This window comes from Amia ocellicauda, chromosome 7 (genome assembly GCF_036373705.1).
Source record: "Amia ocellicauda isolate fAmiCal2 chromosome 7, fAmiCal2.hap1, whole genome shotgun sequence".
In the NCBI taxonomy this organism is placed as follows: domain Eukaryota; kingdom Metazoa; phylum Chordata; class Actinopteri; order Amiiformes; family Amiidae; genus Amia; species Amia ocellicauda.
This window is the reverse complement of record NC_089856.1, coordinates 4,112,859-4,135,315: the sequence shown is the minus strand read 5'-3', so window position 1 is coordinate 4,135,315 and position 22,457 is coordinate 4,112,859. Positions and strand designations below refer to the sequence as shown.

General features: G+C 44.8%; 1 protein-coding gene across 1 annotated transcript; it reads left to right on the top strand.

Moving 5' to 3' along the window:
- Positions 1-1,774: 1,774 nt before the first annotated feature.
- Positions 1,775-19,619, top strand: farsa (phenylalanyl-tRNA synthetase subunit alpha). The gene is made up of 13 exons (XM_066708023.1): positions 1,775-1,950; positions 3,077-3,214; positions 3,454-3,552; positions 3,910-4,028; positions 6,544-6,636; positions 11,376-11,504; positions 11,729-11,844; positions 11,939-12,023; positions 12,306-12,405; positions 12,891-13,059; positions 13,311-13,388; positions 15,554-15,668; positions 18,734-19,619. Exons 1-13 carry the CDS (start codon positions 1,807-1,809, stop codon positions 18,837-18,839), a joined length of 1,491 nt encoding a protein of 496 aa, XP_066564120.1. The 5' UTR covers positions 1,775-1,806; the 3' UTR covers positions 18,840-19,619.
- The last annotated feature ends 2,838 nt before the right edge of the window (positions 19,620-22,457 follow it).

The window sequence follows — 22,457 nt, the reverse complement described above, 5'->3', positions numbered from 1 at the left end:
CGTGTATGGGGTTTTTCTTTTTCTCATGCGTGCGAGTTATGTATTCAAATATAGTGGGGCAGTGGCGATCAGCAGTACAGCACAGTTGCAGTTGGGATACATCTGTCAGTCATCCACATAAAGGGTAAGGTTTAGGTAGAAACCATAATGAATATGCTGAATAGGTTGCAGAAACTGTGGTGTGTTGTGTTGGGTAATATGTCAGAAGATACACCAGGGGTGGCTAACCCTGGTCCTGGACAGCTGCAGGGTCTGCAGGCTTTTGTTCTATCCAGATCGTTAACTGCTTAATTGAACCAATTGTGAGTCTTAATTAGGCAAAATGTCTCTGTGTTCAAGGTATCCATTAACTGGTAATTTAGAGAGACCTAGAAAACCTGCAGGATTGCGGCTCTCCAGGACCAGGGTTAGCCACCCCTGAGATACACTATAGGGTTGGCCGTGCACCGGCTCTGGAGCCCAGAGCCAGCTCCAGGACCCAGAGCTGGAGCGGAGCTGGACAGTTTTTGTTAGTTGTGCTCCGGAGCGGAGCTGGAGCTGGCATTGCTGTGTTTGCCCATTCGTCTTTGCAAACTTGCTCAAGCTCCATCAAGTTGCATGGGGACCTTTGGTGAAGAGCAATGTTCAACTCTTTCCACATATTTTCAATTGGATTGAGGTCTGGGCTTTGACTGGGCCACTCCAGGACATTGACCTTTTCACTTTTAAGCCACTCCAGTCTGGCTTTGGCTGTATGGTTGGGGTCATTGTCCTGCTGGAAGATTAGTATTCTCCCAAGTCCCAGGTCTCTTGCAGACTTCAGCAGGTTTTTTTTACAGTTTATCTGTACTTTGCTGCATCGATTTTGCTTAATGCTGCCACCACCATGCTTCACAGTAGGGACGGTGTTCTCACGATGATGTGCGGTGTTAGGCTTGCACCAAATGTTGCGGTTAGCATTGAGGCCAGAAAGCTCTATTTTGGTCTCATCAGACCATAGAATCTTCCTCTACTTGGTCTCAGAGTCTCCCACTTGCCAAATACAGTAATTAGAAGGGGTGTCCACATACTGTTTGCCATGTAGTGTACAAATACCGGACAGTCCACTAAAATGGTGGCTGGCTGGCAACCCTAAATGCCACAGACATCTTTACAATGTTCTATCTTTTCATTTTTGAATGGTTAAACAGATGTTTGTTATTATATTTTGTTTTTGTTAAACAGTTATTTATATAAAAGAAGTAAAAAGGAAACGTTATAGATAGTGATCACATTCTAGTTTGCACTGTTTTTTGTGACTCCAGAGCTGGAGCTGGTTAAAAGCAGTGGAGCCAGAGCTGCAGTGTGGAGCTGCACCGGAGCCGCTCCGGAGCTGGAGCTGGGGCTGGTGCCACTCCGGAGTCGGAGGCAGCAAACCCAGAGCACTGCCAACCCTAATACACTATACTATAAGTACCATGCCCCGAAGGACTCCAGTCTTGACACACTCAAAATGGCGGAAAACATATGTCGATTTAACAGAATCCTCCTTTTAAAAGACACGCATACGATTCCCGTAAGTTACAGCCAATAAGCGCAACATTTTTCAATAAGATCTTTCAAAATAATGAACTTTATCCAACTTTACTGGACAGTCGTGTATAGAAAGTGTCCTATATTTGTATAAGGGGGTTGAATACCCGTGCACAATCACAATTGTAATTGTATACATCTCATTTTATTCAGAGGAATCGTCAATCACCGCTGGTTTTGCTCTTCTTTTCGGAGCGCTACGGTAAACCTGGTCAGCCTGTCATTTCTCTTCCTGCAGCACAGAGCACTTCCAGCATGGCCGACGGGATCCAGGAGTCTCTCCTCCGGTGTGTGGACAAGGCGGACGGCGGCGTAGACAGCCAGGATGTGGCGGCGGGTCTGGGGGTGGACCACCAGGTCGTGGTCGGGGCGGTGAAGAGCCTGCAGGCGTTGGGCGAGGTGAGTCCGGGTGCCCGCAAGCCTGGGCCGCAGTGTCGGCCCGTCGCTGCGGATGAATGGAGGGACTGATGCAATCCCGGCGTGGGAGAGCGCAAGCCGGCTGCTCCTCCGTGGGCAACGCGAAAACAAAATCGATATAAATACCGTCTTCCGAAATGTAAACACAGCAATGAATATAAATGAGCAAGACACTTGCTTGTCAAATATTACTAACTCAGATGCATCCCTGCTTGCTTCCTGTCTGGTGGACTACAAACATGGAGCGACTGTATGTGCTGTGGACCCCTGCCCACCAGAAAGTCACTGTCCAACATCACACCCTGCGGTTCTGTAACCATATAGCTGGCTGTCAATGTGATATTTGACGTGTATGTTAATCACATGGGTAATTACATGTGTAAACTGTAAATTGCCCTAGATAAGGTCGTGTGCCAATAGAGAAATAATAATAATAATAATAATAATAATAAAATGATGTATCCTAAATTAGCTTTCTTGTTGTTTAAAACACAGTCCCTATCCACAGTAATGTGATCTTGCATTAAAATGTAATCTGACCCTCTTACTGGTATTATTTAGTGTTCACAGCAGTGTGAGAGATGGGGATTATTATTATTAAGTGTTAATTGTATAATTGAAGAGTGAATTAATTGATTGCAAGAATAAAAATGGTTTCCAAGGTATTGATACTTTGAGTGGCGGACCTGCTAGACGTGGGCTCTGCAGGACCACGGCAGGAGCAGACATCTGATTGAGCCGTACGCCTGCTCAATTGTTGTGCCTGTTGTCAGACTTGGGGTGAAATACCTTTGCACCATCCTTCAAATACTGTTATGATTCTGGTCATCCGCCTATTCATCCAGGTGAGCCCCTTAAATTCCCCCGCTCTCCCAGATCAGTCCAGGCTGGCCCACCGCTTACTGCTCTTCCCCAACTGTGACGCAGCCAGTTCTGAAGCGGTGGAGAAGATCACTCACAGGTGCATCTGAAACGGAGCGCAACTGTTCCAACAGGGATGGGAATAGCTCACCTCGATGAATAGAGTTGGACAACATCTTAAATGTAAGCCCAGAGCTTTGCAAAGTACGTGTGACCTCATCCGCCCTGCATTAATGTCCCGGTCCAGGTGATTTCGGCAGAGCAGCGGTCCACCAAGCGCTGGGAGCTGACTGGCGAGGGAAGTGAGATCGCCGAGCAGGGGAGCCATGAGGCCAGGGTTTTTGATGCCATCCCTGCTGAGGGACTGGCACAGAGTCAACTCATGGTGAGTGCGCCGTGAAAGTACGCAATCTTGGCAAGTCTTACGTACTCTGGAGGTACTGGAATCACTTTTTTTGGTTATCTTGCTTCTATGTACTCTCTTACTTGAAACTGGATTGTTTTTGTTGTTTTATAGTCTGTTACTGGCTTTGTGTGACAGTGTGTGGCCATTGAGGGTGTGCAGGGTGTAGTGTGCAGCCTGGTAATGATATGTGGTACTGTGTGTGTGTGTCTCCGGTACAGAAGCTGCCCAGTGGGAAAGTGGGCTTCAGTAAAGCCATGTCCAACAAGTGGATCCGCCTGGACAAGAACGCAGAGGGGGGTCCGCGCGTGCACAGAGTGGTGAGTTTGGCCGTACACTAGGTCACTCCGTCCATCAGTCTGGGATAATGTTCACACACCTGGGTCAGTTGGCAGAAAACACCTTACAGATCAAGTAAACAGCAGTTGTTTAAATATGAACATATATATAATGAACAACACAAAACACAGGTAAGAGTCCCCAGGATACAGCTGATGGAATAAATGGTCTGTAGTGGAGTATATTTTAGTCAACTTAGTGCTCACAAGTGCATTTGAATCCAACACTTCTGTGAGTTGGAGTGCAGTAGAGAAAAGAGACTGAACTCTTCTAGTTTAGGGGTACAAATGGGTATTGCCCTGGCCTATTGGAGATGGGTGACGGTTGTCTGTTCGCAGGTGGAGAGTATCGAGGATGCGGTGCGACAGAAGCTGCTGCTGGTCAAGCAAGGCCAGGCGGGCCAGCTTGAGGAGAAGGAGAAGAATGAGCTGAAGAAGAGAAAACTGCTGACAGAAGTGTGAGTAGCAAGCTAATCCGCACACCTTTTAAACCAGAGGTGGGGTAGGATGTTCATTTTCTACTGCAGTTGTCTTCTTGTGGTTCTACAGCGGTGGCTGGAGAACATACTTTTTGGGACATATGGGGACGAACACTCAACTTGGCCAACTTGGCCACAGCAGAAGGAAAATTTAGGCTGCGTTTTCAGTCAGGATGGTGTCTTTGAAAGGCCACTGGGATCAGAATACACTTCACAAGTCATGCTTTCCTGCATAGATATCCCTTCAGATTGTTAAAATGTGCAGGAGTGACAAGAGGTATGAAAACAAATGCCACGGGGAAATGTGATCAAAGTAACTTTTGTACTAACTGTAAGCTTTAAATCTGCTGTTGTTTTTGTTAATCTGAAACACAACAGGAAAGAATGTGAGCACAGGCATATCTCGCTTGTTTGACTTCAATGCCATGCGACAAAATACAACAGTCAATCTCAGGTTACGAGTTAGACATGTTCTTGCCTTCTGCAGTACAAACGGGTACAGATAGGTGGCAGCAACATCTTACATTGTTGCATTGAAAGTCTAACCCTGAACAGGCTTTACAAGGACATGGCAAATGGGTTTGTGAGCATAAGACATTGAAACACGATTGTATCTTTTTCCCAGACAAGAAGGGTGTTTGGCACGGTCGGAACAACACTTTGGAGCTTTTGCACGTACAGCTGTATAAGCAAAATGACTCGGACGACAGACAAGGTTCTGAAAAACACCAGCTCACATTGTATTTCATAGCATGTAGGCCCATCCTTTCTCTTTATGACTGTCAGTTTGTTTGAGGTACAGACCCTCACTGTACTGTTCTTTCAGAGTCCAGAATAGCACACTGGCAATCACAAACCTCTTTATAAAAGCCTGTCAGGACACAGTAGAATATCTGTGAAAATAATGTGATCTATTGTAACAATTGTAAGTACCCTGGATAAGGTTGTCTGCTAAGAAATGTAATAATGTAATAATACTCTCACCTTTTACTTTTTGCTTATATGATGTATAACCACAACAGCTGGTTTTATATCTATTGAGAATGTATTGGGAAGCTAGCACCACGAACTATATTTAGATTGTTCTTTGGCTGTCTGTTTTACTTAGTCCTTGGTTTCAGAAATGCTTTGAGTTTGAAGTCATGAACTAAACCAACCAAAACCCAATCCGTTTGTTTCATTACTAATTTCTCCATTGCGGATATTTAAACAACCTCTTTCACAACTCACCAGTACTTGTACACGCATACAAGGGAACTGTGTTCTGTCAAACACTCCTGTAATAACTGATTTTTTAAACTGTACATTAAAAAAAAGGGAAGCTCTGATACCCCAGCTGATTGGTGCATCAGTGCAGAGTGATGTTAACATAGTGTGTGCTTTGTGGGATGCTGTATTGAGGCACAAGTGGTGACTTTGTTAGGGCAAATACTGAGATACATGAGATGCGGTGCTCGTCAGCGTCCAATCACGACGCAGACTGTTCCCTGCTGCTTTACTATTGGTCAGGATCTGAACCAGAGTTAGAGTAGAAACAAAAATGAAAAGAAGCTGCCCAGGTTTTTTTCCATGTCCCAAATGGAGCCATTCCAGCTGGGAGCTTACTGGCTTTGCAAATTAATATCGCAAATGGATGCTGCTCCCGCAAGGACCATGCAGCATTAGCATTAATAAAGAGGGTGGCCATGCAGCTGCCTCCCTCCGCTGTTTCTGAGGCTTAGAGGTGAGGATCTGGTTGTTGTCTCCCTGGGCCCCGGACCCTGTGCCCAGCCCAAGGCCAGGAGTTAACCGAAATGCTGGGAACTGACCATGTGTTCTGCTGGGCTGAGACTGGAGCCCAGATTACTGCCTACCTGTAGCCTGGTTTCCTCTCCCTATATCTTCTATATTCCAGAGCCAGTAGTGAAGAAAACACCTAATTAATAGAGTAATTGATAACTGATTCATGGATGGTGGTTTCATATAATTCCACTACCAGACTTCACTCCTTTATCTGCTTAACTGCACCTTCTACTGCAAATGACTTGCATAAGGATAAATTATTATTATTATTATTAGGCTTATGTCTGAATCCAAGGCAATGCACACATGATAAACATAATTTGCACTATAATCTGATTAGGAAGTGTGAATGTTGACATAGCAATTATGTTTGATAGTGTACAGTGGTTAAACTAAAAAGAAGAAAAAAAACATGTGTGACACGTTCAGTGCAAAACGCCAGACCTGATCGGCAACTGCAGCAAACGCATGCCCATAAAAGCATTGCTCAAAATAAGTGTAGCGCAGAAGCCAGATTTAAATAAATGTACTCGTCAGTGGGGTAATGTAAACAGTGTTCAGGTTCCCCGGTCGAGAGGAGGTCAGAGAGTGTTCTGGAGGGGTGACTTTGTGGCAGGGAAGGTCTTGGAGATGAAGACTGTTGCTGTTCAGTGGCTCATCTTGCCTAGGGACTGGCTCAGACTGTGATCTGTCTGTCTGTCTGTCTCTGCAGGACGGTCAAGTCTTACTGGATCACCAAGGGCAGCTCCTTCAGCACCACCATCACGAAGCAGGAGACGGAGCTGACGCCGGAGATGATCGCCAGGTGAGTGGCAACCGTCTTATGCCCCTTTGAAATCACTTCAGCGCTGTGTGGTCCAGGAGAAATTACGGATTAGGGTTATTGGAGAAGTCCGGGATTCTTCTGTGGGGGGTTCATCCCAGGATGTAAACTCACATGAAATGTTGTTTGGGTCTGGGGCGGGTGGAAGGGTTTTGGATCCAGAGATCGGCTTTCAGTTGGCCCAGCTAAGACTTTCTGTTGCTCAGTTCACACAAAACTCTGTTCTCTCTAGCTTGGCACTGTCAGTAGAAGAAAGGCCCAGATCAGACTATTGCAAACAAAGTTATGAATGAGAGGGAAGGAATTTATTTATTTTATTAAATTAAAGTAGGGAAGGGAGTGGAGTGTGAGTGTCTTGAGCCTGTTTTAGGTAGAATAAAAGGCCCTGTGGTGATTGTCGGCCAACCCTCTTCCCTGCAGAGCCACCCAACCCACCGGTCTCTCTAAATCATCCCCCACTGGAGATTTAGGGACTAATTAAGCCAAACGATTGGCTCAGTTCAGCAGTTTAACGAACCAGAAGTCCTTGTGCCTGTCCAGAACCAGGCTTGGTGTCTCGATGGCGTCTCAGAAATGTGTGTCCCTTACTCTGAAACAGACGCGTTACCTTATGAGATTTACCCCAGCTTTACTTACTCGCTCGCTGGCAGATTGTCGAAACGTCTCGCCCACAGCACCGCAGCACACGCCTAATGGACTTACCCTAATAACCTTTAATACAGCGTCACACCGCGCTCGTCATAAGCTGGTGTCCAGTGTGAAACGTTGGATTTTATTTTAATTTTCCATTCCCCCAACGTGAGTCTAGACCATGTACACTCTGCTTCTACATTACAGGGATATGATTTTTTACAAGGTTTTGTGACTGTGCAGCTCAGGTCTCCTATATAGGAACACGTCTGTGTTACATGCTACGTTGTGTAGCTTTCTACACCCTTCTTGCTTTCCATGATAAATCCCTATCCTAGTGTTTCTCACCTCAGATTAAGGCGTCACACAAAACAATTGACCAGCCATATACAGCTCTGGAAAAAATTAAGAGACCACTGCAACTTTTTCTCAATCAGCATTTCTACATGTATGGCAGCCATTCCATTCCATTCATATTTTTATTTGGAATTTGGGAGAAATGTTGTCGGTAGTTTATAGAATAAAACAAAAATGTTCATTTTACCCAAACACATACCTATACATAGTAAAACCAGAGAAACTGATAAGTTTGCAGTGGTCTCTTAATTTTTTCCAGAGCTGTAGATAATCCAAATCTAAACACTAATAAATCCAGAATCCTTCCACACTGAGTCCGTGGAGAAGGCAGGACAGTGAGGGCAGTGTGTGTTTGTACACCTGATGTGTCCATTCTGACTGGGACTGTGCAGGGAGTCAGCGAAGCAGCAGTCGACATGGTTAAGGTCAGGGATGGTTTGGCGGTCAGGGATGCCAGCTGCCGAGGTCATAGAGCCGACTGGCAGGCATGGTGGGGCTGAGGTCAGACTGACTGATTTGACTCAATACTAGACTGACAGATGGACAGGATCATTATCAGAGGCACCCAGACACAGAGCAGTCTGCTGGGGGCCGGAATTGGCAAACTATCCCTGTAACCCCACCACCACCACCAGCATCGGTAACTCTGGACAACAGCAAGCTTCTCGGGTCCTCCTGCTAAAGAGAGGGCAAGAGTTACTGAACTTCGTCTGATTGGCGCAGGTTGCGGTACTGTTAGGCAATGTCCTGAGAAAAGGCTGAAAAAACGAACAAATAACAGACCCAGAAATTGTGCTTTGCGTCAGAAGGTTTTCAACAACTTTTTTTTTTTTTTTTTTTTTAATTATTTCAAAAGTGGCTAACGGGGTTTTGGTGTTTCACAGACTAGACAAAATAGGAAGTTAATTGTAGAACCAGCCAGGATAGAAGAGTGTGAAATTAGTGGTTGATAGGGAAAGACATTTAGTGCTTTGACTTTGATTGTGAAAACTAATGATTGTGGTGGCTCCTTAAAAAGCTCTACAGCAGAGTTTGCCAACTTTTAACTTGGCAGATTTTTCTCTGGCCCCAAAATGCTTCACAGACAAGACAAGTTTATTTTTTTCTCATCCTTAATACTGCCTTACAATCCGTGGTAATGCTGTTTATACTTTCAATTTAAAACCATGTATTTTATTTCATATTTTTACAATAACCCACATATACATATAGCATCCTAAATGTGTGACTCCAGTTCTTTTCATGGTTTGACCCCAGGGTTGGGATCTGATTCTCTAGTCAGTCATTTGTTTTGCATTTCTGTCTTTTCCAAAGATGATCACTCGCTTCTAGTCCCTGCTGTCCTGGTGACAAGAGTTCGGCTCAGTACAGTTCAGATGCCGTGTACCTTTTAAACTAATCTGCTGCAGTGCACACAGTCTTGAGATTATCCCATTCCGGCCAGCTTGTGCACAACAGTACAGCAATACGTCAACGTCACGCGCAGCTCGGTCTTCGGGTACAGTGCTTCTGGGGGTGTTTAAGCCAGAGATCCGCAGTCTTGATTCATTCGTGGAGATTTGCCTTTTGTTTTTTTAATTCAGTCTGGTCTCCTGCGCTGTATCATAGCTCTACACGTGAGGGCCAGATTGGACATGAATGAGAATCAAAACAGCACATAAACAGCACGGTGTGATTTCCTAAAGACCCTTGAGGACGGTTTGGCAGAGACGGGCCCACAGATGTCCGTGGAAATAACAGCAGCTGATTCACGTTTCCCAGGGAGATGCCCAGGAAGGAGTGTGGGGCGTTTTCGGAAGCCTTTCTGGGCTGGCGTTGGCTGATTAATCTTTGACGTAGGCGTTAGTTACTTAATTTTAGTGGCGTTAATTTTTCAGGGGGGGTTTAATGTTCTGGGAGGACAAAAGGCCTCGCTGAGAGTAATTATGAAGTTACAAGTTCAGCCGCTAGCTCTGACAAGTTGATTTCACACAGCGCCTCTATACATAGATTAACCTGAAGCGCTGTTTCTCAACACTTAACAACACATTTTGTGCAGCACAGCATGGGTGTCGCTAGACCCCTTTAACTGGGGCATGTGCCCCAGTATAAATCTGCTGTGCCCCAGTAAAATCTCAAGTTTGAGTTTTAACAATTTACTTTATTTGTCAGTCCTTTAGATTGAAAATCCAGGACAAAATAAATGGATCTAAATGCAACGCAGTAACCCAGGGGTAGTCAATAGCGGCCGCGGGCCAAATCCAGACCACCAGATGCTTTTCAATGGACGGCGAGAATAATTGTAATAAATTAATTATCTTTTGTTTGTTTGTTTGTTTGTCTTTTTAATTGTTGCAGAGGTTTGTTGTACTCAGCGCTTGTTATTGTGTGGAACCTAGTGGCAGCCCTTCCTGGTTATTAGCCAATAGGATGTGACATATTAATATGGGATGTCCTATATAGAGCTCATGTTCAGCTAGTGAGTTGACTGCTTGCAGGTTCCCGGTTCTGCGTCTCTATACGCGGTCTGGACTGGGCAAGAGTGGCACTTTGTACTCGTCAAAAACACAGGTATTCGCTTTGTTTTCCTGATTTCTATAAATAAACAGCTAACCTGCTTATCGTTTGACATGTGGACATATTTCAACCTGTCCTCCGAAATATAAAAGTGCATACACACGACCAGGGAGGGGGGCGCTCATAGTATCATAGCTTGTGTTCACCTAGAAACTCCTACATCAGTGGTGGAAACAGCTGATTTCCAATCAAGACGCATATTTCTAGCAGCACACACATCGAGAGTTGTGCATCCTCACCCGTTTCTATCACAGAGACCCACTATATAGCCGCTGCAGCACAGAGGCCAGTGTCGCCATGCAAGTCACAGTTGAGGTAGGTTTTGTTATCTACAGTATGCAAGATACTTAAATAAATATTTTCATAAAGATTAATATCTCTACATGTTTACCTTTCCCAGTACTTGTTGCAGTGTAGGAATAGTGGGTTAAGCAAGGGAAGTTTGTTTAGTGCATTGTGTTGCAGCAGGCTTTCAATATAAAAAAAAAAGTGCTATGAGTAATGGGGGGCCTGTGCCCCAGTAGAGCTTTTTGTCTATCAATGCCCCTGCAGCACAGCCACCCCTCCTGCCCACACCCCCCATTATAAACTTTCAAGCAAAATGGACTTGGTGAGAGAGTTTGTAGGATGTTTTTATGCATTTAATATTTAGTTTTCCCTAGGTTTGTTTTTTCTTTAATTCCTTGACATTCCCAAAATATGAAAATGTGACATTTGTTAAGTTTTAATTAGAGCAACCTAACCTACTGATGATAGTGATAGTGAAGTCTCTCCTCATTCGGGATAAAGATTCTGAATATTATTCAGGGCTAAGGCTTATTAATTATTATTTCTGTATTAACCAAACGTGGATGTCTATGGAAAATTATCTGACCAACAAAAAAGAATAGACATATGAAATGTGTAATTGTGAACTTTTTAATAAGGGATATGGATGAAGGTGGAATGATCCTAACGTGTACCTTAAAGACGTTTACAGAACATAATGAGTGAAGACATTAGGGTCACATTTTGATCCTTGCTGGGGTTCAGTGAACGTAGGCCATTGTTAAGGTTGGGGTTCAGGCTGTGGTCGGCCCGTAAACGGGAGAAATCTGTCCTACCCCGCTATAGTGTGTCAGAGCTCAGCATCCGCCTGCAAAACGCCCTCATTCTCAGCCCCTTCCTGTCTCTCACAGCGGATCCTGGCGTGACAAGAATTTCAAGCCATACAACTTTGAGGCCATGGGCATCATCCCGGACTGTGGGCACCTTCACCCGCTCCTCAAGGTGCGCACCCAGTTCAGGCAGATCTTCCTGGAGATGGGGTGAGTGCGTGTGTCCATCGGTCTGCTCATCTGTCTGTCTGTCTGTCTCTCTGAATTAGTTCCACACTCTCTCTCTCTCTCTCTCTTACACACACACAGCCTATCACCTCCTCTTATTGGAATGCATCTGTTTCTGTTCTACCTGTTCCTTCTGAGCTTAACTTCTATCTATTAAAAGATAAGTAATGCATCTTTTTCTTTTTTTTATCCACCCTTTTCCCCAGGTTCACAGAGATGCCAACCAACAACTTCATTGAAAGCTCCTTCTGGAATTTCGACTCTCTCTTCCAGCCCCAGCAGCACCCGGCCCGGGACCAACACGACACCTTCTTCCTGTCAGGTGAGCCACCGTTCACCCCCCATGGGTTTACATTGACATTGACCACAGGGCCTTTACCTTAAATTTTAAAATTGCGTGTCTCTTTCCATCGCAGACCCAGCACTGGCCCACCAGTTCCCTCAGGAGTACCTGGAGCGCGTGCAGAAGGTGCATTCGGAGGGGGGCTATGGCTCGCAAGGGTGAGACCACTGTACTAATTCTCCTTTTGCTCTGTTGCCTCTTTCAAATCGTCAGTTATGCATGGATTAGTGCTGAACATTTTGTCCTGATTTGTATGTAAAAGTCTTCTAAAAGTTTCGACTGTGGGGCTGAAAATAAACAATTTTTAAAAATCACCCTGTGGCTTTATATATAGATCTCACTTCTGAATTTAGACCTCACAGTACAGGCGGAGCAGAGCTGGAAACATCACAGTGGGACGACTTCAAGCCATCTGTTTTGTCCCCCGTCTGCTTTTAAAGGTACAAGTACGACTGGAAGATTGAAGAGGCTCAGAAGAACATTCTGCGCACACACACGACAGCCGTGAGCGCACGCATGCTGTATCGCCTGGCGCAGCAGGTAACGCAGGCAGCACACACCACACGTGATCACGCACACCCGTATACTTGTGTTTGATTCATCTCACTAAGAACATTTGTCTACCCAGTCTACCTAGACACTTGTCTCGTCTCTATATGAACAGTCGCACTGTGATCACACTGATTTGTTTGTCAAGTATCTGTTTTTCTGCTCCATCAAAGTGAATTATGTCTTTATCACAGGCCACAGAGTTGTAGACAAATGTATTCACAACCATTATTTGTTACACAATGTGATAGGTTGATTCATTCATTTTAATAGATATTGTAAATTAATGTACATGACTAAGGATTCCAGGTGATTTAAATGTTTTCTCTAGGCTGAATGTCTGTTGAGTATAGTTTAATTACTGATTACATTTTCACATTATGTCCAATGCAGTGTGCCATTGATTTTGACTTCAAACACCACTGAAAACAGTGCCCCCTGGTGGTCCCTAGCTGTAATGTTTCCATCTCCTGCAGGAGGTCTTCACCCCAGTGAAGTATTTCTCCATCGACCGCGTGTTCCGGAATGAGACCCTGGACGCCACTCACCTGGCAGAGTTCCATCAGATCGAGGGGGTGGTGGCCGACTATGGGCTTACCCTGGGAGACCTCATGGGCATCCTGCACCAGTTCTTTACCAAACTGGGTAAGATCTCGGTTCCCCTTAATGTGTGTAGCACTATAAGCCACATTGCTTCTGAAAGATTGTGATTTGGGTGCATATGATATTGTCACTGGAAAATCTTAGCAATTTTGTAAATGAGTGTGTAAAAACAGGAGCTCATTTATGTTAGTAACCCATCTTGAGCCTGTAGTACAGTTTGTTACTGTCTCTAAAGTGGATTCTTTGGTGTCAGTAGCTTCCCTGACCCTCCCCTCTCCTCCTCCTCCCTGCAGGGATCACCAAGCTGCGCTTCAAGCCAGCATACAACCCCTACACTGAGCCCAGCATGGAGGTGTTCAGCTACCATGAAGGTAGGGGATTTGTTTCCTGACCATTGCTCCACCACTTGACGTCTCTTTATCTATTTATTTTTGTTTCATTTTTATCTCTTATCTCTGGCATGTCCCTGACAGGAACTGCCCAGGAAAGCAAACAAAACCTGAAATACAATTTCAAATTCCTTTCTGGCAGCCTTGAATAATGGCACCAGGCCATTCCTGGCATTAGTGGACAGGGAGGCGTGGCACAGAGTTACGCAGGTCCTCCCCACACTCTTGCCTTCTCCATCTGGAGATTCCTGCACACGGCAGGTGGGGGGTCCTACACCTTTTATCAGGGGGGGGCCCAAAATGTTGATGCTTGGGAATTGCCCCCTTTTAAGCTTTCTCTTTCAACTGCCCCTGCCCCCGCCCTTCCCCCCCAGTTCAAACTAGGAGCTGTGTAGCGCCCATTGGTGCAAATTGGCAGTTGTGTGGAGTAGCGGTCAGGGCTCTGGAGTGGAGGGTTGTGTGGCACACTGCTGCTGTACCCTTGAGCAAGGCACTGTACCTAGATTTCCCTTGTGAAAACCCAGCTGTATAAATGTGTAATTGGTTTGAAAAAAATTGTAAGTATCCTGGGTAAAGGCATCTGCTAAGAAATATAATATAATAATTGCTTACCCATCCTTTGCACAGTGGCCCCCTGTGGTCTCTCCCTTTGGAGCCTGTGGTCTCATGGCGCACCTGTCCCCTAGCACCTGGCTCTTCCTCAGCCGATCTGGGGCGGCCAAAACCCGAGATCAGGCACCTCTTAATTCCCTCCCTCTCAGCCGCTGAGAAAGAGCAAGGGGGGGGGGGGGGGGGGTGGAGGTCTGAGAAGCAGAGTGCCATGGCCAGTGCCTGAGCTCTAAACCACCCTTGCCCTAGTAACCTACTGGAGCTCCTGCCTTTGGCAGCCCTGCATGCAAACGGCAAACTTGGCAGCACACCGCGTGGGTGTAACTGGGTCGTACTGATCGTCACTGCTGCTTTTGGCCTTGTTTTTGTGTTTTGTCTTATTTTTGCATTTATGTATTATGTATTCGGTGCCCCCCCCCCCCCCCCCGACAGTTGAGCAACCATGCACTCTGGATCTCTTGGTGGAGAAATCCCATTAACGGATTAAAAGGACAGTTCCCTTTCGGCTCTCCGTTGGGGCTGCGGAGACGCACTGTTCTGCCCCAGCTGTTTTTGCTCTATTCCTTCAATGACCAGGTTGTCCGAGTTTAAAAACTCGGGACCTTACGAGAATATTTCAGTCCTGGCAATAAAAACACAGGCCCATAGACTGAGGTTTGTGGGACATGTTACATTGAGTAGTTGTGGGGGTTTCTGTATATGGTAGAACTGCTGTACGTGGGAGATTTGTCATTGTGATTTAAAATGTGGGGGGGGGGTTCTGGACTCAGATAGACTCAATTAAGTAAATAGTTTGATCTTGTCTCGTGTCCCAGACCTCATCACCCTTATGTCCCACAATGCCTAGCGTGAGTTGGGATACAATTTACCATCCTGTCACTGTAGAATAGCCTGGATGCGTGTCTTGTTTTAATTCCTCCTAGAAGATGTCAAAATGAGAAATTGAATCGCCTCCTTATCCCAGGGCTTTAATGATTTGCTAATTGAAAGGTACCTGTAACACCTGCAGGATCCCAGCCTGTATCGACTGTCCTTTCCCACCTTTACAATATTCAACCATTCAGACGTCTGTGTCACAGCATCACTTGACTCCACCTCTCACTTCTTGTTCCTCGTTCTTGAGGGGTTTATGGAGGAACTTCCTGCAGAAATACTCTTTGGTTTCTCACTGTGACCTGAAAAGTGAGAATCCATAAAATGATGGCTGCACTGCCTTGCATAAAACCGATTTCAACGTCACTGCCTCGAAAGCAGGACCATTAAAGATATGACCATGATGAGAGGAAATGTTTAGCGATTAGGACGATGATTCAATTTGCTTGATTGAAGTAAGTGAGCCTCGAAGTCTTACCCATGCATTGAATAACATTTTATTTTGATTGCAGGATAACCTAAAGCTGCAGATATAAAGCATGTTTTTCTCTTGATTATTTTATGTTTGATGACGAGATACCCCTTGGTTATTGTTGAGACCCCAGCTTTACCGAAATGTCTCTCTCTTTCTCTTTCTCTCTCTCTCTCTCTCTCCCACCCTCCAGGTCTGAAGAAGTGGGTGGAGGTGGGCAACTCGGGGGTTTTCCGACCGGAGATGTTGCTGCCCATGGGGCTCCCTGAGGGGGTCTCTGTCATTGCCTGGGGACTGTCACTGGAGAGGTGGGTGTGAATAAAGGCAGGAGAAGGGTGGAATTTGTCGAGTGGCAAACCCCTTTGTGTGCGGAGTAGGAGTGGGTGCCTCGTGATGCACAGCGGGCATAAATACATACAGAAATAGATGGATAGATCATTGACACTCTCAGCAGGTATGAAAGTAAATTGGGCTCCACACATTGGGCTTGGTCACCTTCTCCGTTACAGATGGCCACAGGGAAGTGGAGAATCTCACTGTGTTACTGATGCAGCAATAAACCTGAACATACAAGCATGGATCACCTGTCTAACTACATCAGAGAGCACAGTTTTCAGTATGTTAAAGAGCTCTAGTCTACTTTAGTCTAGTTATAAACCACATATGAGGAGGGGTACTTTATTAAGTCCACAAACAAGATGGGCTGTCTTTAGCAAAACGCACCAAGAGGTTTTCAGTTCTGTGTTCAAGAACCCACCGATTTTCAATTGCCACTGATCTGCAGCAGATCAGCAAGACTTAGGGATTTGTGTGATGGGGGGGAGCAGGGAGGGAGTGACGTGAGGTTAGTAGGGTCTTGGACAAGCATGACTGAGGAGGATCTCTGTGACGGTGCAGTCATCTGTTCAGTTTGAATACGTTTTAGTGTTGAAAAATCAATCCACAGACGATCTGTATATTGAAATAAAACATTGGGATGGGTGAGACGCCAGAATTTTAATAAGTGTAATTTATTTTAGGGCTGTCTTAGGACCGTTATCAGGGACTGAGAGACAAAATGGAGAAATCGTGAATCACCATCAATTAAGAAACTGTGCATCACAGTGAGAGTATGAGGCTGTATGAGCATATATCTTATATCTACTGTCCCACAGTCAACGTATTCCCCACTACTACTAAATCTAAATATACACATGTATAATAAATATATACATTTTCACACATAAATACAACAATAAGCATATATATTTACTTTAGTTCTACTAGTTCTCTGGTTACCTATATTCCAATCTATATTTTTAACCATGTGATTTAATCACTCCCTTCATTACAAACCGTACCTTTACTTTCCCCAATTCACAATTTAGTGCTCTCCAAAAATATATATCTTCATGTTTCTAATGTATACATTACATTTACATTTACAGACCCTGAACTTTATCTGAGCATTTTTATCACAATGATCACACAGTCTCCCTCTATGGTTCAGTCTTATGATCGGACTCTGCTATTACAGCACCCCTGTTGTGTCAGAGTTGTCTTGGGGCGGGGGTTCCTGCAATCCAATCAGCGTTAACGAAGAACTAAATCACTAATTGATGTTTAATCCCAGGGAGGTGTGTGTGGTGGGGGAGGGGGGGAGTTCCCTCCAGGCTCTTTAAAGATTATGTGATGCAGCCATGTATAGATTCTCTCTCTCTCCCCCTCTCCCATTCTCACTAATTCTCTGTTTCACTTCTCTTTCTGTATCTATCTCTCCATCTGTCTGTCTCTGTGTAGGTAATGTATTGTAGTGCTCTGTGGTATTAGTGTAGGTTTTAATGGTTGCCAGGGGGGAGGTGGTTGCTGTGGTTTTGGTGCAGTTCATGTTCTGAGGGCAGGAAGTTGGTGAAGGAAGGATATGGTGGACAACTAAATATAATTCTGTTTTGTTTTCTTTTAGTCTGCTAATAAAGATGTTTAACAGTCCAACAAGTAGAGGTATTGAGAGAGGCCAATCGCAGCACAATCGGTCCGCACTTCGTTTACCACGGTTTGTCGTGCAGAGACGCAAAATACTAACAATATCCTGTGTACCAGTAGAAAATATGTTAACAAAGTTCACTGCAAACTACCAATTTAAGTCTGTGTAATGACATATTTTGCTAGAAGCCCTGTACGAGTTTAGTGATATTTTAAGAAACAGGTTTGCTCAATCACCACACCAGCCCTTATGTGTGCCAGGTATTGTGCTCATCCAAGGAAGGAAATCAGGGTCTGAAAATCAGACCTAGGGCCAGACCAACGCAGAAACTTTTTAAAGAATCGCAAAAATACTTGCGTCTTGATTTCTAATAAGTAGAAAATGAAAGTAAGATAAGCTTTTTTTTTTGTGGTTTATGGGATAGGTCAAAGACTGTATCTGTGTGTTTTCTCTTCACTAGATGCAAAAAATCTTACATTAATTCAGCTTTACATCTCGTTTGGCATGAAAACAGAAAGAGGACACGGTCTGGGATGCAATTTAATTCTCCATTGCATGTTTTGAATCTCTTTCGTGCCTCCCTGTTTGTGATCCGCAATATTTATTCCATTCTGCTGACCCTGAACCCTTGATATCTGGGCTGTGAGACCAGTTGAGACACTTGGGATTCTTTAAAGGGGAAAACACTGTTTTAATCTGTTTGGTACAGCCAGAAACCCAAATGAGAGAGTGGACCATACACAAGACAAAGTTTAGTGTAGGGGTTTAGGGGGAGGAAAGGCACTTACCCTTCCCATCATAGGAATATTCCTTGTATCTCACTGATCTTTGCTGTCAGATACTCCATCAGCAATTGTAAATGCACTGCAACCAAAACATGCCGGGGCATAGAAATGAAAAATACACCAGTCCAGTTGTGTTCTGAAATAACCACAGGTTTAACCCCTGATTTGCCTTGGAAGGAGGCAAACATTAGGTCTAGGCCTTATTCAGTTGTGGATATCTGGAGATTTAATTTCTCCTGTAACAGTCTGTTATCCAGAAGTTTTTTTTTTTCTCTCCTCTGTGCATAATGGGTGACTACTACTTTATATTACTTCTAAGAGCTTCTGTGGTGTATTTTTTAATGTGTGAAGTCATCTTTGTGAACGACACTATACCAGGGCCAATCCCACTTTTTCAATTTTATTTCTCCTTTTCAGACATATTACAAATTCTAATTATTTTTACCCGAGACATAATGGGCTCTGATGGAATTGTAATTGTAATTTCAATCTGAATTGGAATGGAAACACTGGAACTGACCCCAGCCCTGCGCTATTACTGAATAAATATGGAATTGATCGCTTTGATTCTTCAATAAGGGGATCTAATGCTAAATCCTCTCGCGTCTGTTTTTTTCCCTCCCAGGCCCACTATGATCAAGTACGGCATCAACAACATCCGAGAGCTAGTGGGACACAAGGTCAACCTACAGATGGTCTACGACAGCCCAGTGTGTCGGCTGGACTCCTGATTCCTTCGGGGACCGACATGGATGACCCTCGGCCGCACTGCGCCCAGGGCTGTCTCCTCAGGACCCCTTCTATACAACTCCCAGCCCTCCCCTGCCAGCAGGCTTTACTAATGGATCTCTCTGATACACACGCTAGATAGCTAATCTGCGACTTGTAGGTTCTCCGTCCAGAGCAGGGAAAGAAAGTAAGATAGGGGGAGTATCAAATTCCACCAAAAAAAAAAAAAAAAATGTGTAAGATTCAAATGGGAGCCATAAAGTGTATTTATTTGAACCACAGTAAGAAGGGTTTGTTTGTTTTAGTACAGATCATGTTCATTATTCCACAGCACTGTTTTCCATTGTTAAATTCAGATTTGTAACCCCCACGCCTGTAAATCTAACCGCTGTGAAGTTTCCAAACGACTTTTCTGGTGATCAAATACTATTAACCAATCCAAAAGGGAACGATCTATGACTCTGTTTATCTGCTCATAAACTGTCTCCATTGGCTCTTTTCGTAAGACGATAAAACTGGGACTCCAACTCATTGCTTTCTATGTGGGCCTGTACACTCGCCATCATCTGTCATTCTTATATTTTCCTCCTCTACCAGGACTGTATAGAAAGCCCCCGGACATGACTGTCTTGCTCTCTGGACCCAATTTTGTATCTGCAGAATATGTGTTTCAAAATCATGCAGAGAGAGGGAGAGAGAGAGAGAGACGGACACACACACACACACACACACACACAGCGGCCAAAGGTGTCTGCTAATAAAAAGAGTACCTATTGAATGCATTTAATTTGGTTGTTTGTATGTTTTTTTACTTATTTTCTTTGAATATAAAACCTTTAGCTCTTCATATTACAGGGGTGCTGCTCTTCAAATGTTGAATATTTGAACCCCTTCATCTTTACCACCCCTGACTTTTATCGCTCTACACATATATAGTCCTGTGTTGATAGCTGCGGTTTATGGTTTGCCAGTATGTTGAACCCAGTGTTTGACATTCAATCCCATGAATTAAGGTTAATGATAAGTGTGACTGACGCTGCAGCAGCAAATTAATTGATAAATCCCTTCCAAGACAATCAATGTGGCTGGTACTGCCGTGATGTTTGTGAAGCGCCTGTAAGAGATGTATGTGAGTTTGTGGCCTGAAATCCGAGCCGTGATACCCTATATAATACCACATCGGGGAGTAGTATTGGGACAGCTCATCCTGACAGTCGTGCCTTGGCCCTTGTGATTTTAACTTGCTGTTTCCAAATATCTTTCTGTGACTCAAAGAAGGTAGTGTGTGTTTTATTTTTCATACCCAGATTTGACAACTACAACAGCAGCTCCAAAGCAATAACAGACAAGAGAGGGTGTGTGATTTTCAGCTAATGTTTTATGAAAGTTAATCAGCAGTCATAGTTGGGTTAAACCAGTTTTGTGTCAGTAGCCTACTGCGTCGAAAGCTCTGTACCATCTCCTCACCATATTACAGCTATTACACTCTCAAGTGCTACAGTGGGCTTTACAAATCGACGGAAATCACGGTATAAAAAGAACAATTCCAGTGCCTTTCTTTGTGCACTGACAACATACACAACATAGGTGAAAAACAATCCATGTTCTACAGCAGTGTAGTGATGTTTTTAAATGTTTATAATTATTTTACCTAGTGATTATGATGATACTATGCTCTCTGAATTGGCACACCAATCCAAGTGGGCAAGACCCCATCCCCACCCCTAGCATTCAACAGCGAAATGGTACAAATTGAACGAGTCATTCAAGGCTGGGTTGGGTTCGTTAAGCTCCCTTAGAGTTCTGTGTGTGGAGCAGATTGTTTTTTGTAGCAGTTTTTCCATTTGTCCCAAAAGATTTTATCATCACCTTTTTCAAGCTGATCTTGGAAAGTGCGTTGCTTTCGTGGACATTTCCTTCAGTCTGTTGTTTTATAAAAGCAATAAGCTGTTTGCTCCCTGTTATTGTTTTTCCCCCCAGTCAGAATCTGCAGGCTGGGAAGAAGACACGTGAGTGACATTCAGCTCAGCCAATGCAACGCCACTGCTGGGGACACGCCCCAAATGCAGTGTATGACTGAAGTTTACAGCTCGGTGCTCTTTACTCCCATATCCTCGTTTTCATGTTCCAAAAAAAATCACATTGATCAAAATACTGTATATACATGACTACGTTATTTCTTTCTTTTACAAATCACTCTACCCACCCACCCCCCTCCATTCACACGTTGTCATTCCAATAACTTCATTCTATGTTTTTTTATTGTTTGCATGTCCATCATTAAAAGAAATCCAAGACTTCTTCTGAAGAGAGAAAAATAAGAAAGACTACCGGATTGCAGTTTCCACTTGTCAATGTTGATGGAAACGCCACTCTCGGCACAGAGCAGGAATGTTGTCTAGACGGTCCCAGAGGGTCCCAGTCACAGAGACCATTATGGTTTCGGGCAGCCTGTCTGTAATGGGGTCTCAAGATGAACGAGCTGGGATTCAGAAGACATAACAGAGGTGAGAGGTTGAGATTGACCTCTTGGAGGGGGAGGGCTTGGGTTTTCAATTAGTTAATTAGATTTTTGTCTGAGATTCAGCCGGAGAAACATGGCGGGAGTCGAGTCAACGTCTTGTCTTCCAACTGACCAAGATCCCCCTCCGACTTCGTCTGTGGCGCTTTCATTGTTTAGTTGGAAAAGATGAAACACAAGGGGGACTCTTTGCTCTTGGACACCCTTCACACCTCGGAGTAACGAGTCCATCGACGGTGTGATGAGGAAGAGGAGGGTGGCGTGACCAGCTAGGGAGGAGGTGACAGAGAAGCAGAGGGCTGGGGTCACCCCTCAATGCTGGGAGAGAGTCCTTACAAGGTTTCGCGGGGCAGCGTGTGGCTCAGGGCAGGGCTGAAGGTGGGGCTGAGTGAGGGGAAGAAGGAAGGGATGTAAGAGGGCAGGAGAGAGGGGCTGGGCTCGGGACTCCCCACCGGGGAGATGGGGATCTGGACGTCGTCTTGGTCCCACACGTGGAAGGCGTTGGTATGGGAGGCGCCCAGGGGGGTGGGCACCCTGCTGGGGGTGATGCAGCTGAGGTCATTGCCCTTCTCCAGCTCCTCCTCGCTGGGGCCCAGTATGCAGTCTGCCGAGAGGACAAAGACAGAAATGAAGGTGAGTAGAGCTTCAAGTGCACCTGTGTGTCACCTGCCCCCCCCTCTCACTGCCAAACAGTCAGTGTTGCAGGTAAAGAAAATCAAGGGATAGGTGAGACTGTGTGGCTTGAATATGGGGTTAGAGTTTGATAAAGAGAGGTGGACACAGTGTTAAAAGTAGTTGAAGAATATTTGTGAATGCATATCATCCCGATCCTGGGCCAAATGGCCAATTTCAAACTTTTTAGAAATCGGTCAAGTGGTTAGTGATTAATTGACTGGTTCAGTGTTGAGGAATTGGGGCCTGGAGGCAGCGGTGGATTTAGGTATAGTGCCGCCCAGGGCGACATCTTGCTGGGGGTGGCATGGGGCGCCTGCACAAAAAAAATAGAAATGGTGACATTTGCATGATCAGTTTTCTATCGCTCATTTGCACGTCACGTAAATGATATCATGTCACCATGTGGGACTGTGGGTCAATTAAC

What these genes read in the sequence shown, in the direction of transcription:
- farsa (XM_066708023.1), top strand. Translation starts at nt 1,807, where the DNA reads ATGGCCGACGGGATCCAGGAGTCTCTCCTCCGGTGTGTGGACAAGGCG. An exon ending in GGGGGCTATGGCTCGCAAGG is followed by an intron (nt 12,024 to 12,305) that starts GTGAGACCACTG and finishes CTGCTTTTAAAG; the next exon opens with GTACAAGTACGACTGGAAGA. An exon ending in TGTATCGCCTGGCGCAGCAG is followed by an intron (nt 12,406 to 12,890) that starts GTAACGCAGGCA and finishes CATCTCCTGCAG; the next exon opens with GAGGTCTTCACCCCAGTGAA.